We start from the raw sequence: 14,427 nt of genomic DNA, 5'->3' as shown, positions 1-14,427 counted from the left end.
TATATGTATATGTATATATATATACTATCAGTCTTTGTTAGCCGTTTGTGAAGTTTTGTGCTTGTACGCTACGCTCACTTACATCCTGTGTAACTCCTGGGGTCTAAGCCCCGCCTGTTCTTAAAACCGAGTAACCTCCCTGTGAAGCGGTATTCTGGGAATCCGAAGGGGGAGGGCCTTTTGTCCTAGTCAATATTTTCATCGAAGCGCAATACCATTTGTCAATATCAATTCTACATTGTGTACTCTAGAAACAACATTATCTCATTCTCTCTCACTTCAGAAAAGAAGGATTTGCAGATTGCCATGCTTTCTGCTAAAATGGAGACGGGCATTTCAGGGGCCATTCAAATTAACGGTGGGGCCAGTGCCCCACCCCTAAAACAGCCACTGTTTGTGACTGGATTGTGACTAATCCGCTGGCCTCCTGCCTCCTGTTTGATAATCTCATTTGCCTTCTGCGCGTGTGTGTGTGTGTGTGCGCATATGTGAACTCGCCATAAACACGCTAATCATGCCCATCTTCTACTCGCCCGTTCCCGACGACATTAGTACGGGTCTGGCCTATGTAGGAACGTCGGTGTTGAGCGACCATGTCCGCAGCGAGCGCTGTGACCTTTCACCTTCACGGGCAGGTTGGTTTTCATTCATTTAGCTTACTGGCTACTTTATGACAGAAATTTCCCATGCATAGTGGGTACTTGTGTACTAGACCTCCTAAGGTTTTTATGTATAATACAAATATTTTCTAAGTAAAACACCATTTTACTTGTCAAACTTCTAAACTTGTTGATAAATCTGATATTGCTGTTGTGGCTGTGGGGGCGGCGGCGGTTGTCAGTGGCCAACGAAGTGTCGTGCAACCTTCCTCTGCAGATGTTGATCTACTTCAACCTCTTCTACCTACCCTTGTGGTGTCTTTCCTCTGTCTGCATGCTGGAAATCAAGGTCAATATTCTACTGTATTATTACAACGAACAGATATAGGACCTGCGGTGCAGTGTTTGGGTTTAAAAAGATTCATTTGATCTACTGAGAACTAGGCTGTGCTTACGCCATTGTTGACATCATTTTCAGTATCATTCTAAAGTGCCTGAGTTGACAGAATGTGTGTTCCCTTTTCAGTTCGTGTACCTTCCAGGCTACTACCAGGGTCTCTTGATCACCGGAATCGTACTTGTCACCATTCTGGAGCTTCTCCGACTTTACCTTGGCTACTTTGGAAACCTCGAGGAGAATGTAAGCACCTGACCTCACGCATTTAACCTCCTTTGAATTCTGTACATGATCTGATATCATAACATACGTATGTGATAAATGTTGTTGTTGTTTTTTTTATGTGCATATTACTTGATTACAGAGGTGGGTAGTAATACGTTACATTTACTTGTGTAACTTTTTGAGAAATATGTACTTCTAAGAGTAGTTTTACTAAGCCATACTTTTTACTTTTGCTTGAGTAGATTAGTGAAGAAAGAGACACTACTTACTCCGCTACTTTGGGCTACTCTAGTCATTACATTTTCCCCTTTTTATTGTACATGCAGTATTAGATTTTACTTCTCTTTTGCCAGCGACGCCAACAGCGGCTAAATCAATTTCACCAATTAGATGTCACAACAATAATCACATAACTCCGTAACAACAATCAGACTAAGCTTGCCATTCTACAATCACGCCGGCCTGTCCAATCGCGTGGTGTCTTTAAAGCACCGGAAAAAAATTAAGTATTTGACATCGAGCGTCAACATGACTCGAAAGAATTTTAATCTCTCTCCCAGTTTTTCTCTGGGACCAATTGACCACGGAAAACCGGAGATATCCTTTTAGTTTCATAATAGGACATACATTTTCACTAGAGGGCACTGTTCTTAAATACACTTCTAGGTGCTACTTGGACACATCATCAGTAATGAACCGGAGGTCATAGGGTGTTTCGGGTCTTTAATCATCATACACCCTCGCCCCGGCGACCCAGCCGGGGGTGATCAGCCTTGTGTCCAAGCGGCCTGCTACTCCAAGGATCCCCCCTCTGGATCCATAGCCATCTTGAGGCTTTTTCCACAGCCTCAGATATTGATTTGATGGCTCTTCGGCACAGCTGCCTTTTTACTCCCAGGAGTTTAAGCGTTCGAGACAAGTTACTGAGCAGCAAAACCTCGACACCCCACCTCAACTGGTTCACAGTGGGCTTTCCAGCCATTGCTCCGGCACTCGGTCACCAATTCTGCATATTTGGCCCTCTTATGTTCATTGGCCTCCTCCAGTCTGTCTTCCCAGGGGACAGTAAGCTCAACCAGGACCACTCATGCTCTTTGGACGAATAATGCTAAATTTCTAATTTGCGGTAATTTTCCAAATGTGTATACAGTATATTTTTTAATTTCTTTGGCTTAATGTAGTTATGTAATAGGTTATCGTACAGCATAATAATAACAGTTTATAGATAACTTTGTGCTGAGGGGAAAAAAAACCATAAAACATCGTAAACAGTGGCTCACAATGTTACTCATTACTTGAGTATTTTTTTCACCAAATACTTTTTTACTTGTACTTCAGTACATTTTTTGGATGACTACTTTTACTTGAGTAATATTATTTTGAAGTAATGCTCCTCTTACTTGAGTAAAATTTTTGGTTACACTACCCAGCTCAGCTTGATTTGCTTTATGCAGTTCTGTGTTACATGCAGTGTATAATTGCGTCACTTTTTGACTGTTTAAGACTGTCAAACAAGTGAAAATATCAGAGAAAGATGAACCAAGCAAAGAGTAAATACTAGATATGCACCAAAATTTGGTGGGTGAAATTTTTCATGCTCAAACGCGACTAAAAATGTGGTTTTGGTCCGAAATTATTATTATTATTTTTTTTACCAAAAATAAAACTTTACCAAAAAAAATTTAACAAAACCAGAACACTGGTGCATGCAAATAGCTCGGTAGCGTGCACTTTTCTTGCTTCTAGAGACAACGTATCCCGTGAAAAAGTGTGTGTTGGCTCGACGCAGCTTTTAGCATTTAGCCCCCTTCTAGCAACTAACTAAAGTGATAAGCTCCCGCGCCATCTCGGTAATTGGTTTGTTTTCAGCCTCGATTTTGCTTTTCGGTTTCAGGTGAGGATGTTCATTTTTTAAATGCAGATTTTCCTTTAACGTAGGGGTGGCCGTAGCGCAGTTGGTAGCTCGAGTTGTCCTGGTACCGAAGGGTCAGCGGTTCGATTCCCGGCTATGACTGCCCACTGTCGAAGTGCCCTCCCAATGGGTTGGCAGCAGCACCATTGGTGTGTTCATGTGTGCGTGAAAGTAAATGTGTGGTCATATAAAGCGCTTCGGGCATTGTAGCAATGTACTTTAGATAAATATGTTATATAAGTACTTACCATTTACCTACATTTCCAATACAATATTCAAAAGCTGTTACGCTGTGGGAAGAAGTGATTGCCAGTCTCTCGTTGGCTGAAGTTGGAACGTTTTCAAAATGGATTGCAATTTTGTTGCAGCATTTTTGGGTCTTTTGGCCAACTTTTCTCGGTCAGGTTTGGGTGTGCTCTGTGAAAATATACTCACCTCGCCCGAAAATGTGGGTGTCCACAACTAATTCCATTCTTCCCAAATCAATGAAAAAAAAAATCACCATTTAAAAATTATTTTTTGCTTCCTTTGATCATCTTTGTCTAATATTGACATGAATCCAATTAAATGAAATATTTAAGTTGGGAACTTTTTTCCTTTGTTTGCTGTCGTTTTCTATGTGGGTTTTCGCGCAGGTTCCGGCACTATCTTGTTTCTGCGTGCTGACGTTTGCGTTCCAGTTGCCCATATTGCTCTTCTTCGTGACGGACGAGGGTTTGGCCATCCTTCCCCTGGAGCGCGCCGTACACATTCTGTTCCTGGCCTTTGCGCTGGCGGAGAACCTGGCCGCCGGGCTGGCGCTGCGCACATTGACCAGGAAGTTGACGCTGCTCTTCCACCTGCGCCAGATGGCTAAGGTGGAAAGCTCCGGACACGCCGGGGCACCTGTCCTCGGACTGGCGTACCGCCGAGCCGTCACGCCTGTCGCGCACCTCGCCTGCCGCTGAAACGGACAAGATTTCACTTCAATACATTTTACTTCATTTAGTTTGATTGCGATATTTAATGTCATTTCGATAGATTTTTATCTGATTTATTTCATTAGTTTTTGTCCTACTTTGTCTTGCTTGCTAAGTATAAGTGTACTTTTAATTTTAATTCTCTACAGTTTTTATTTTATATTTTAGCAATATTCTACAGTGTTTTTTTTTTTTTTTAATTATTATTAATTATATTTATAATTGTTTTTTTTTAAAGTGAATTGTTGAATATTTTTCGACCCGCTGTCTTCGCCGTCTCTGCCTGACATCTGCTACCCTGATATCTACAACTATCTTCATTCATTCATTCATTCATTTTCCATGCCGCTTTTCCTCACGAGGGTCGCGGAGGTGCTGGAGCCTATCCCAGCTAACTCGGGGCAGTAGGCAGGGGACACCCTGAACTGGTTGCCAGCAGTGTTGTTAATAACGGCGTTACAATATAACGGCGTTACTAACGGCGTTATTTTTTTCAGTAATGAGTAATTTAATTAATTACTTTTCTCATCTTGGCAACGCCGTTACCGTTACTGAGGCGGGAAAGGCGTGCGTTACTACGCGTTACTAAGTTTGTTGAATAAAAAAAAAGTCTGAGAGAAACGGACTCACGGGGACGAGAGCTGAGCAGGAGTGGGGAAGACGCCGTTGCAACCGCGATGCTAGATGGCTCCAATAATACCTGACTGCAGCCATAGCCGACAAACTACGCCCACATGACACGGTAGATATCATATTATAGAACTAGATGCAAATGACAGACACTGCTGCATTGCCAACATGTTTTAAAGACTACATGCGTTTGTAAACAGCCGCCATCTTAAAGCAGTAGACCTCTCAGGAAGGCCCTGATGTAGAGATCCTTCCTAGCGAACCTAAGTAATTTTTTTTTAATCTAAAATGCTCCTAAATCGGCAAAATCTTAACTTAAATCTATCTTTAAATGATGAAACAGTTTTAAAACTTACACATGTTTAAAGTAGACAGAAGGGAACTAATGCAATAACGGGAGAAATTTTAACAACTTTAACGATTGATTCACAACTTTAAATGACTTCCACACATAGCAAAAGTTACTAGCTAGTTATCGCAATACCCTTGTGTCTAGTTAAGCGGAGGGTAAAGAATTGGGTTAGGGCCAATTGTCCCCCAAACCCTTTAAGCTTCACATTGTATGACCTGTGTTTTTTTTTTTTTTTTTTTTTGAGAAAAAAAAAAATATATATATCACTAGTTACTTTGCCAAGTAACTAATTACTCTTACATTCAGGTAACTGAGTTACTAACGCAATTACTTTTTGGGAGAAGTAATTTGTAACTGTAATTAATTACATTTTTAAAGTAAAATTAACAACACTGCATGGCACTAAATGCGTTAGTAGACAGCCGCCATCTTAAAGCAGTAGACTTTTTAGGACGGCTCTGTTGTAGAGAACCTTCCTAGCGAACTTAAGTAACTTTTTATCTAAAATACTTCTAAATCGGCAAAATCTTGACTTGAATCTATCTTTAAATGATGAAACAGTTTTAAAACTTTCATATGTCGAAAGTAGAGAGAAGGGAACAAATGCAATAATGGGAGCAGTTTTAACAACTTTTAACAGTTGATTCAGGGTAAAGGGTAAATTCGGGTAAAGAATTGGGCTCGGGCCAATTGTACCAAAAACCTTCACAAAAAACTTCACATAGTGTGGCCAATGTTTTGGGTTTTTTTTGTTGTTGTTTTTTTTTTGAGGGGAAAAAAAAAAGTAATTATCACCAATTACTTTGCCAAGTAATTAATTACTCTTACATTCAGGTAATTGAGTTACTAACGCAATTACTTTTTGTGAGAAGTAATTTGTAACTATAATTAATTACTTTTTTTCAGTAAGATTAACAACACTGGTTGCCAGCCAATCTTGTCCACAGAAACTCAGCCTATTCTCACGAAACTTTGAAAAACAGAGCAACGAGCAAAGCAAAGAGCAACACTCTAAGCAACATTACCCCGTGTGACCCATTACTTTAAATTTTCTAAAATGGTGACAATCAATTAAAAAAAAAAGTTGACTGCGATGGCCGACCCTTCAAGGATAGGTGGCTATTGGACTATTTCTTCAATACAATACGCAACAACTGTGTCTGCCTCATTTGCAAAGAGACAGTCGCTGTTTCAAAGAGTTCGATGTGACGCGATATTACTAATCAAGACACGCTGACATGTACGACAACATTTACAAGGAAGATACGCAGCGAGAAATTATAGCAACTTGAAGCTAGTTTAATTTCACAGCAGCAGTATTTTGCAAGAGCCCGTGTGTCGAAAGAGAATGCCACAAAGGCGAGATTGTTGAAATTATGAATTAAAAAAAATAATAATAAAGCAAATGTGACACACAGAAGGGCTTGCTAAAAATTGTCGAATTGCAGCAGTCCATCTCGCTCTCCTCTCCGGGTCTCTCGGAATACGGTAGAACTTCAAGTTTCTCCGTCTATCTTCTCTGTTACTGCAACCAACCGCCACACATGCCTTCACCATTTTGATTATTAATGTTAACGAGCAGAAAAACACGCCATAATAGGAGGAATTTACGTAGCGGTAATGCGTAAACACGACGAGCTGACGGACAATATGGCGCGGAGGCGTGGTTGTGACATCATGTGAGTGGGGTCTATACCAGGCAAATTTTATCCACTCCTTTCTCACCACTCCCACACACTTCCACGGGGGTACTAAATTCAGCCTAAATGGGGTTCTAGCTCCTCCTGTAGGCAGGAGTCAACACTACACCCATTCACATATATATATATATATATGTGTATATATATATATATATATATATATATATATATATATGTATATATATATATATATATATATATATATATATATATATATATATATATGTGTATATATATATATATATATATATATATATATATATATATATATATATACATATATATATATAGATAGATAGATATATATATAGACCCTACCCACCGACGTCACAAAATCACGTGATCGCTGTATTGTTCCGCCCCATTGTCCGTCATTTTGTGTCTGTATTATCAATGGTCTCAATTGATCGAGCAATTTATAATGCATTTCATGGAAGACCCGGTGCTTTCGGATGCCGTAAACTCACTGGATGTGTTGCATAAAAGGCGTTATGTGGAAAAGCTTCAGTTTATCCATTCGCCAGATCCATATTTGATGCCTAAATCGATGTTTTTCGACCCGCTGTCTTCGCCGTCTTTGCCTGACTTTGCTAGCTACCCTGATATTTACAACTATCTTGTCCACACAAAATCAGCCTATTCTCACGAAAGTTTGAAAAACTTTAAGAGCTTGGAGGCTTATAAATACTTCGTTGCTGGTTGGGTGAAACAGGTCCTCGTCCACGAAAATTCGGCAGGAATCTATCTTGTGCTTGGAAAGGTGAGTTACGAAATTCAAAATCTTTTGTTCTTGCTAACATCCACTGTCAAGTCTAATGTATTTCATGTCATTTGTCAATGGAGCTAGGGCTTTTAATGTTTATATGGTTTAGCGATAGCACTCTCACGACATACATGCGTGTATGTTGTCGGCGATTAGCCTAGCAATGATCTTAATTGTGGTTGTCAGCCCAAAACCCTCTAAATATACATTAAATGCTTCTTACCAGATATAAAATGACTACTACATAATCTGTGGTAATCGTTTGGAGCCCAGTTTTCTCGTCGAATTGCAGCAGCCCATCTCGCTCTCCTCTCCTGGTCTCTCGGAATCCGGTAGAACTTCAAGTCTCTCCGTCTATCTTCTCTGTTATTGCAACCGACCGCCACACACGCCTTCACCATTTTGATTATTAATGTTTACGAGCAGAAAAACACGCCGTATGTAAGGAATGTACGTAGCCGTAACAGGTAAACGCGATGTGTTGACGGACAATTGGGCGGCACCAGTCAGGAGGGCGGAGTTGTGACGTCACGTGGGTAGGGTCTATACTGTATAATGCCCCAGCTTTGAGGAGGTGGCTACTGTTTGTGTATGACAGGTCGAAAGTACAAATGTGGCATTTCACCTGCAAAAGAAATAATGTGAATAATAAACTAAGAGTTACCTTAAAATTAACGCAGCCCATCCCTCCTCCCGCAGCCCAGCAAAGGGGCCATCGTCACCCCCCCCCCAGAGATCCAGGGCGGTCCCCCGGGCCACCCGCGCCCCCTTCAACTGGCCTTCAGGGATGGGAAGAGGGGACGCACCACCAACCCCTATGTCCACCCCGCCTGCCCAGTGGGCCCACGAGCCACAGCCGCAGCCCCCCAACCGGCACGGCACATCGCGAGACCTCCAACGGCCCATCAAGCCCAGGGCAGGGCAGAGCCACCCGCTGAAGCAGGCGACATTCAGCCGGCACACTGGTGTCCAGCCACCGACCCGTGCCGGAGCACAGGGCGGATACTCAGGCTGAGAAGAGAGGGGAAGGCAGAAGCAGAGGAATGCCGAGGAGCCGCCGCGGGGCGACACGAGATCAGCGCTCCGACCTCCTCCCACTCCTGTGGGCGGCAGCCCAGGGAGAGAGGAGGCTACGCCGCGGGAGCAACGGCATATAGAGGCCAGGCTGCCAGGCCCCCGTAGCCATTACCCAGCACCGTGTTGGGATTGTGTGGGTAGGGTAGTGTAGTGTTCTACCCAGCCACCCGTCCCACCGCCCCTGGGTGGAGCTCCCCCGTGGAATATGATGTACTGTATGTAGTGCGTTAAAAGAGGTGCGGGAATGGCGGGGCCTGCCCTGAGGAGGCAACTGTGATGTCACCAACAGGTCCCATCCATCCCACAACCTTGGTGTGTGATGCATTAAAACCAAGGCGGAGCCGGCCCGGGACTTTATGGCCCCGTTCTGACTCTCCCTGGAAGCATGAATGAGTATGTAGGTGCCAGGGTGAAAGATATTTACTTGAAGAGCGCGTGAACTAAAAGGTAGGCTCCTGCAGTTGTGGCCCCTAACCAACACCTGATCCAGACAACCCCCAGCGCCCCCTTCATACCCCACCCACCCCGGGCACCCACCCCGCACCCCGGACAGGTGCCACACCGCGCGCCGGAGACCAGGGGACATCCACTCCACCGGCAGGCCCGACGGGCCCCAGGAGAACCTACTGCCGAATCCGCCGACAGAAGGGCGGACAGGGCCGGAGACAGGCCAAGGGGACGATAAATACCTTATTCTCCGATGAGATCAATATGGTGCCACGCGGCTGACAGCTTGTGTTTTCCCTGTGTTTGGTACATTTTCCACAGCACGAATACAACAAGGAAGGAACCGTGACACAATATATATATATTTTTTAAATCTAAAATGCTCCTAAATCGGCAAAATCTTGACTCAAATGTATCTTTAAATGATTAAACAGTTTTAAAACTTACACATGTTGAAAGTAGACAGAAGGGAACTAATGAAATAACGGGAGCAATTTTAACAACTTTAACGGTTGATTCACAACTGTAAATGACTTCCACACATAGCAAAGGTTACTATCTAGTTATCGCAATACCCTTGTGTCTAGTTAAGTGGAGGGTAAAGAATTGGGCTAGGGCCAGTTGTCCCCAAAACCCTTTAAACTTCACATTATGCAACCTGTTTTTTTGTTTGTTTGTTTTTGTTTTTGTTGTTGTTTTTTGAGAAAAAAAAACCATGAAATTATCACTAGTTACTTAGCCAAGTAACTAATTACTCTTACATTCAGGTAACTGAGTTACTAACGCAATTACGTTTTAGGAAAAGTAATTTGTAACTGCAATTAATTACTTTTTTAAAGTAAAATTAACAACACTGTTGTCGACACAGCTCAATTCGTCCGTGCATCGGTCACGTGATTTTCTCAAAGCGGTACGCGCACCGACACAGGGATTGCTAAATGAGTTCGGCGTGCGCGCCGGCCCATTTGTGTTGCTGAACCCATCACTAGTAAATAGTAAAACAGTGATGTAGGAGGGAGAAGCCTTTTTGTTGTACACCCTGTTGTTAGGAGGTAGTTTAGTGAAATTTCTTTAATTTGCCCTCTTTCTTTTTGTTGGGGAAGGTAAGGTTTTGTTAGACTGTTTTGTTTGTTTACGTTGGCCAATTTCTCCCTCTGAAGCCAAATAAAGAGATCCTGCTTTTAACCTGCTGTCTTCGCTGGCCAAATAAAAAGAAACTGCTTTTCACCTACTCACTTCGCTCGCTTTCTGAGTGAGGGTTGGACGGGACGAGCACCGACGCGTGTTACGTCCTAATTCTTCGAAACCAGGTCGAAACTATGTGGAGGACATTAACATGTATGGGGCGCCGTTTGTAAAGCAGCACATGCTGAAAATTACGACAACATTTTCTCACATTTAGCGCCACACAGTGTTTAAAATGGTGTGAAATTTTTAGAGTCACTTTTTTTTTGCACATTTGCAATGGTGTGAAATTTTTAGAGTCACTTTTTTTTTTTTTTTTTTTTTTTGCACATTTGCAACATTATTTAGCAACCTAAATATTTATTTTTATATAAGAAGTTTTGGTCCTCAATGTTTAAATCCAGAACTAAATATTTGATTTAAATCTTACATTTATATCCTATATCCTAAATGTTACATCAGGAAAAGGTCGGAACTAAATATTTAGTTTAACATGCAAATTCACAAGACCGGAAGTAACAAAATAAAAGCTGGTGGAGCAGCTCAGACTCAGGGCCGGATTATGGGGGGTCTGGGCTCCAGGGCCAGGAGTTTGCAAGGCCCCCACCCCTGCCAACCTACCATACCTACGGATCCTACAAAAGTTTATTTTTGCTCTTCCTTCTTGCAAAGTCGTCCACTAACTCATCAAAGTTGAGCTGTCGAACAAACTCTGATTCTATTGCAAGAAGGGAGAGTGAATTCAACCAATTTTACAATACGAGGCAAATAGCCTTAGAAAAGGCGGGTGGAAATGCTTAAGCCTTTTAAAAGGTATTAAAACACTAAGGAGCTGCAAGATATCAATAGAACCGTTATGTGGCAAGATAACAAATATTAATAAAGTTAACAAAAAAATAAATCGCATTCATGAGCAATTATCAAAAATAGATCGAAAATTACGAACATTTCCGAAAGTATTACGGAATCAGCCGAATGGGGTGGAGACGTCATAACAAGGAAATGAAAGGTCGAGGCAGGTGCAATCGTTTGTTTATCGACGAGAGAGTTGCGTTCGTGTTTTGCTATGTGGTCTACAAATAGCCATTTGTCGCAATCTAGTACCCATGAGTTCCCGAACGTGAGAAAAAAGAGCTGGACTACGCAGACAATGAGTAAAGTTCGTCCATGCTAAGAGGGCTACTTTTGCAGACCCAGCCTCTGGCACCGTTTTGTGTGGTGCGCATTTTACACCTGAAAGCTATTCGAACTATGGACAATAAAAACAGGTTTTGCTAAGAAATTGCTGATGAAAGCAGCCACCATACACGCGCAGCCACCTAAATGTCCCGAGATATCAAGAAAGAGGACGACTGGCTCTGATGAGACCACCCCAGGCTAACCAAAGGAGCGGAGCAGCCAAGCTCGAAATGGCCAGAGTGAGTACTCTTTTATAATAAAAACATATCACACATTGGATATAGGACTGGACACATGTATAAATTATTGCTCGTAAAATATATAGAAGAAATCCTCGAACCCCATTCATATTTGTGTGTTGGCAGAGCGAAAACCTATGATAACACAATAAATGATAATTATTCTATACATTACATTATTTTGTGGTCATGGTGTATCCACTTCACAAAAAGAAATGCAAAACAAACCATTCGGTGTTTCCAACACGATGTTGCCGATCCTTTCATTAGGCTGCATTGGCTTTCGTTTGGGCTCAAATTGATAACCCAAAACACCAAAGAAAGGTTCATAACTCTCCTCGTCACCATTAGAAGAATGTTCGTTACGTCGGATTCGTCGCTGCAACTAGAAACAAAATTGTCTGCTATCATCGCCGCCATTCAGTACTAAGCACTGAGCCGGTTGTTTCCTTGTAGTGACGTCATGCACACAATATGCTAGATTTCCGGGATCTCGTGGGCGGGTCCTTTTAGCTTGACAATCGATCCAAATTTCTATCATTTTCTTGGTGTTGCGATGTGTGTAATTACACGAAGTGGCATGATATGAATCCAAAAGGCATGTGTTTATGGATAAATGATGGAATATTAGCATTTCCCCAGGTGTCATACCCTTTAAAAAGGCTTTGAGCCTTTGAAGGTGCAGTGTTGTTTCTACTAATATAATATAATATAATATAATATAATATAATATAATATAATATAATATAATATAATATAATATAATATAATATAATATAATATAATATAATATAATATAATATAATATAATATAATCCTTTAAAAAGGCTGTTGAATGTTAAACTGCTGACGGGTTGAATACAAAGCAAGTTGTCAAGCTGATTCCCTCATTCAGTCCATTGCAAAATCGATATCGGAATTCTACTTAGACTTCCAAATTTGTTCACTGAAAATACAGTAGCCCTTACAATGGCTTTCAGTCTTAAGGTACACCATTATATATAATAGTATATACCGTATTGGCCCGAATATAAGACGGCCCTGATTATAAGACGACCCCCTCTTTTTCAAGACTCAAGTTTGAAAAAAGACTTTTTGAACACCAAATTAATTTTTATACAGAAAATAATTACAGTACATCCGAAACAAATGATCATAAGAATGTATTTGAGAGAAAAAGCATGTTATTTTGCCTCATTGAAATCTTAATAGCTGAACATTTAAATATGTAAACTAAAGTGCAATCACATTCGTAAATGAATGGCTTCTGGTTTTTGAAATGTAAATAAACCAGTCTATTGTGATAAAACAACAAAATTGCAATAACTGCATTAACCATCAAAGTGAAGTCTAACTGTAACTGTAGTCTTGAAACAAATCTGAATAAGGAAAAACACTGTAATAAAAAATGCAAACTGTTTAAATTTGAGAGTAGCTGAGATCTATCATGACAGAATATCGCTTCAATGATATCTGGCGCCATATAAGACGACCCCCTCTTTTTCAGTTTTATTTCAATGCAAAAAACACTGTCATTATATTCGGGCCAATACGGTAATACAACTACATTACAATATAATATAATTTAAATGTCAATTAGCTTTTAATAGGGTGTTGGATGTTAAAGCTGATAGTCTAGGATAAGTTTTAATATAAGAATGACTGCCCCCTACATGATACCGCCAGTATCCAGTGTTGCCAATTTAGCGACTTTGTCACTAGATTTAGCGACTTCTGGCCATTTCAGGCCACTAAAACCTCATCTAGCAACTTAGCGACTTTTAAAGTGAATCTGGCGACTTAAAAAAAACAAACTCTTTCTCTCGAGTTTCAAAATCATTGTTTTTCAATGTAACTTCAGATCTGCACTGGCCCCAGAAGCTTATTTCATGGTTAAGCAGCACCGCACATTAGCCCCGATCTTGAAACTGTACCCTTTGGGATTGTCAACACATTTTCTTGAGATCAGTGAGTCGTCCGTGACGTTAGGACATCATAGTAACATTGTGACCTAATCTAGTGACATTTCAGAGAGCCACTTTTGGTGATTTGTTTTTGGCAACGCTATCAGTATCGTGCATAGTGCTCTGATCGTTCTGCTGCAAGTATGTGCGGTTGCGCACGTAAATTAACCATGTGCCCCAAATCGAGTACTTTCTCGGTGCACTGCAAAGCGGTGTACTATAAAGCAGTGCACTTGAGTCGCACAGTACGCAATTTGACAGGTTAGTACTGTCCCAAATCACACACTGCCATTTCCCCCCTGGACCCCTGGGCGCCTGCCCCACTGGCCCGGTCCGTAATACGGCCATGCTCAGACTGTCTGATTACGTTGCTTGAAAATGAATAAAACCTCCTCAACGGTGGCAGTCTGCTCTTAGACATGAGTCATTGTGATATTAACAATATATAGGTAAAATACATATTTAGGAGAAACTATTTAAATTGTATTTTGTGTGCTCCAGCTTTTATTTTGTTACTTCCGTCTCCAGTCATCTGAATTTGCATATTAAACTAAATATTTAGTTCCAACCGTTTCCAGATTTAGCATTTAGGATGTAGGATATAAATTTAAGATTTAAATTAAATGTTTAGTTCTGGATTTAAACATTCAGGTCCAAAACTTCTTTTGTGTGCTCCAGCTTTTATTTTGTTACTTCCGGTCTCCAGTCATGTGAATTTGCATATTAAACTAAATATTTAGTTCCAACCGTTTCCAGATTTAGCATTTAGGATATAGGATATAAATTTAAGATTTAAATT

At 41.1% G+C, this 14,427-nt stretch overlaps 1 protein-coding gene across 4 annotated transcripts; it reads left to right on the top strand.

Annotated features, from left to right (window-relative positions):
• The first annotated feature begins 477 nt into the window (after positions 1-477).
• Positions 478-10,192, top strand: zgc:112294 (transmembrane protein 17A). 4 transcript variants are annotated; one of them, XM_057830943.1, is made up of 4 exons: positions 478-635; positions 877-948; positions 1,126-1,239; positions 8,237-10,192. In XM_057830943.1, exons 1-4 carry the CDS (start codon positions 594-596, stop codon positions 8,717-8,719), a joined length of 711 nt encoding a protein of 236 aa, XP_057686926.1. In that variant the 5' UTR covers positions 478-593; the 3' UTR covers positions 8,720-10,192. The 4 variants fall into 4 exon arrangements, with proteins under 4 accessions (XP_057686926.1, XP_057686924.1, XP_057686928.1 ...); XM_057830941.1 differs by having other exon boundaries at positions 842-948; XM_057830945.1 differs by lacking the exon at positions 8,237-10,192 and adding an exon at positions 3,769-5,281.
• The last annotated feature ends 4,235 nt before the right edge of the window (positions 10,193-14,427 follow it).

Source organism: Corythoichthys intestinalis, chromosome 3 (genome assembly GCF_030265065.1).
Source record: "Corythoichthys intestinalis isolate RoL2023-P3 chromosome 3, ASM3026506v1, whole genome shotgun sequence".
Taxonomy (NCBI): Eukaryota; Metazoa; Chordata; class Actinopteri; order Syngnathiformes; family Syngnathidae; genus Corythoichthys; species Corythoichthys intestinalis.
Note: the sequence above shows the minus strand (reverse complement) of the source record. Positions and strands in the feature narration are given on the sequence as shown.

What these genes read in the sequence shown, in the direction of transcription:
- zgc:112294 (XM_057830941.1), top strand. Translation starts at nt 515, where the DNA reads ATGCCCATCTTCTACTCGCCCGTTCCCGACGACATTAGTACGGGTCTG. An exon ending in TCTGCATGCTGGAAATCAAG is followed by an intron (nt 949 to 1,125) that starts GTCAATATTCTA and finishes TTCCCTTTTCAG; the next exon opens with TTCGTGTACCTTCCAGGCTA. An exon ending in TTGGAAACCTCGAGGAGAAT is followed by an intron (nt 1,240 to 8,236) that starts GTAAGCACCTGA and finishes CTCCTCCCGCAG; the next exon opens with CCCAGCAAAGGGGCCATCGT.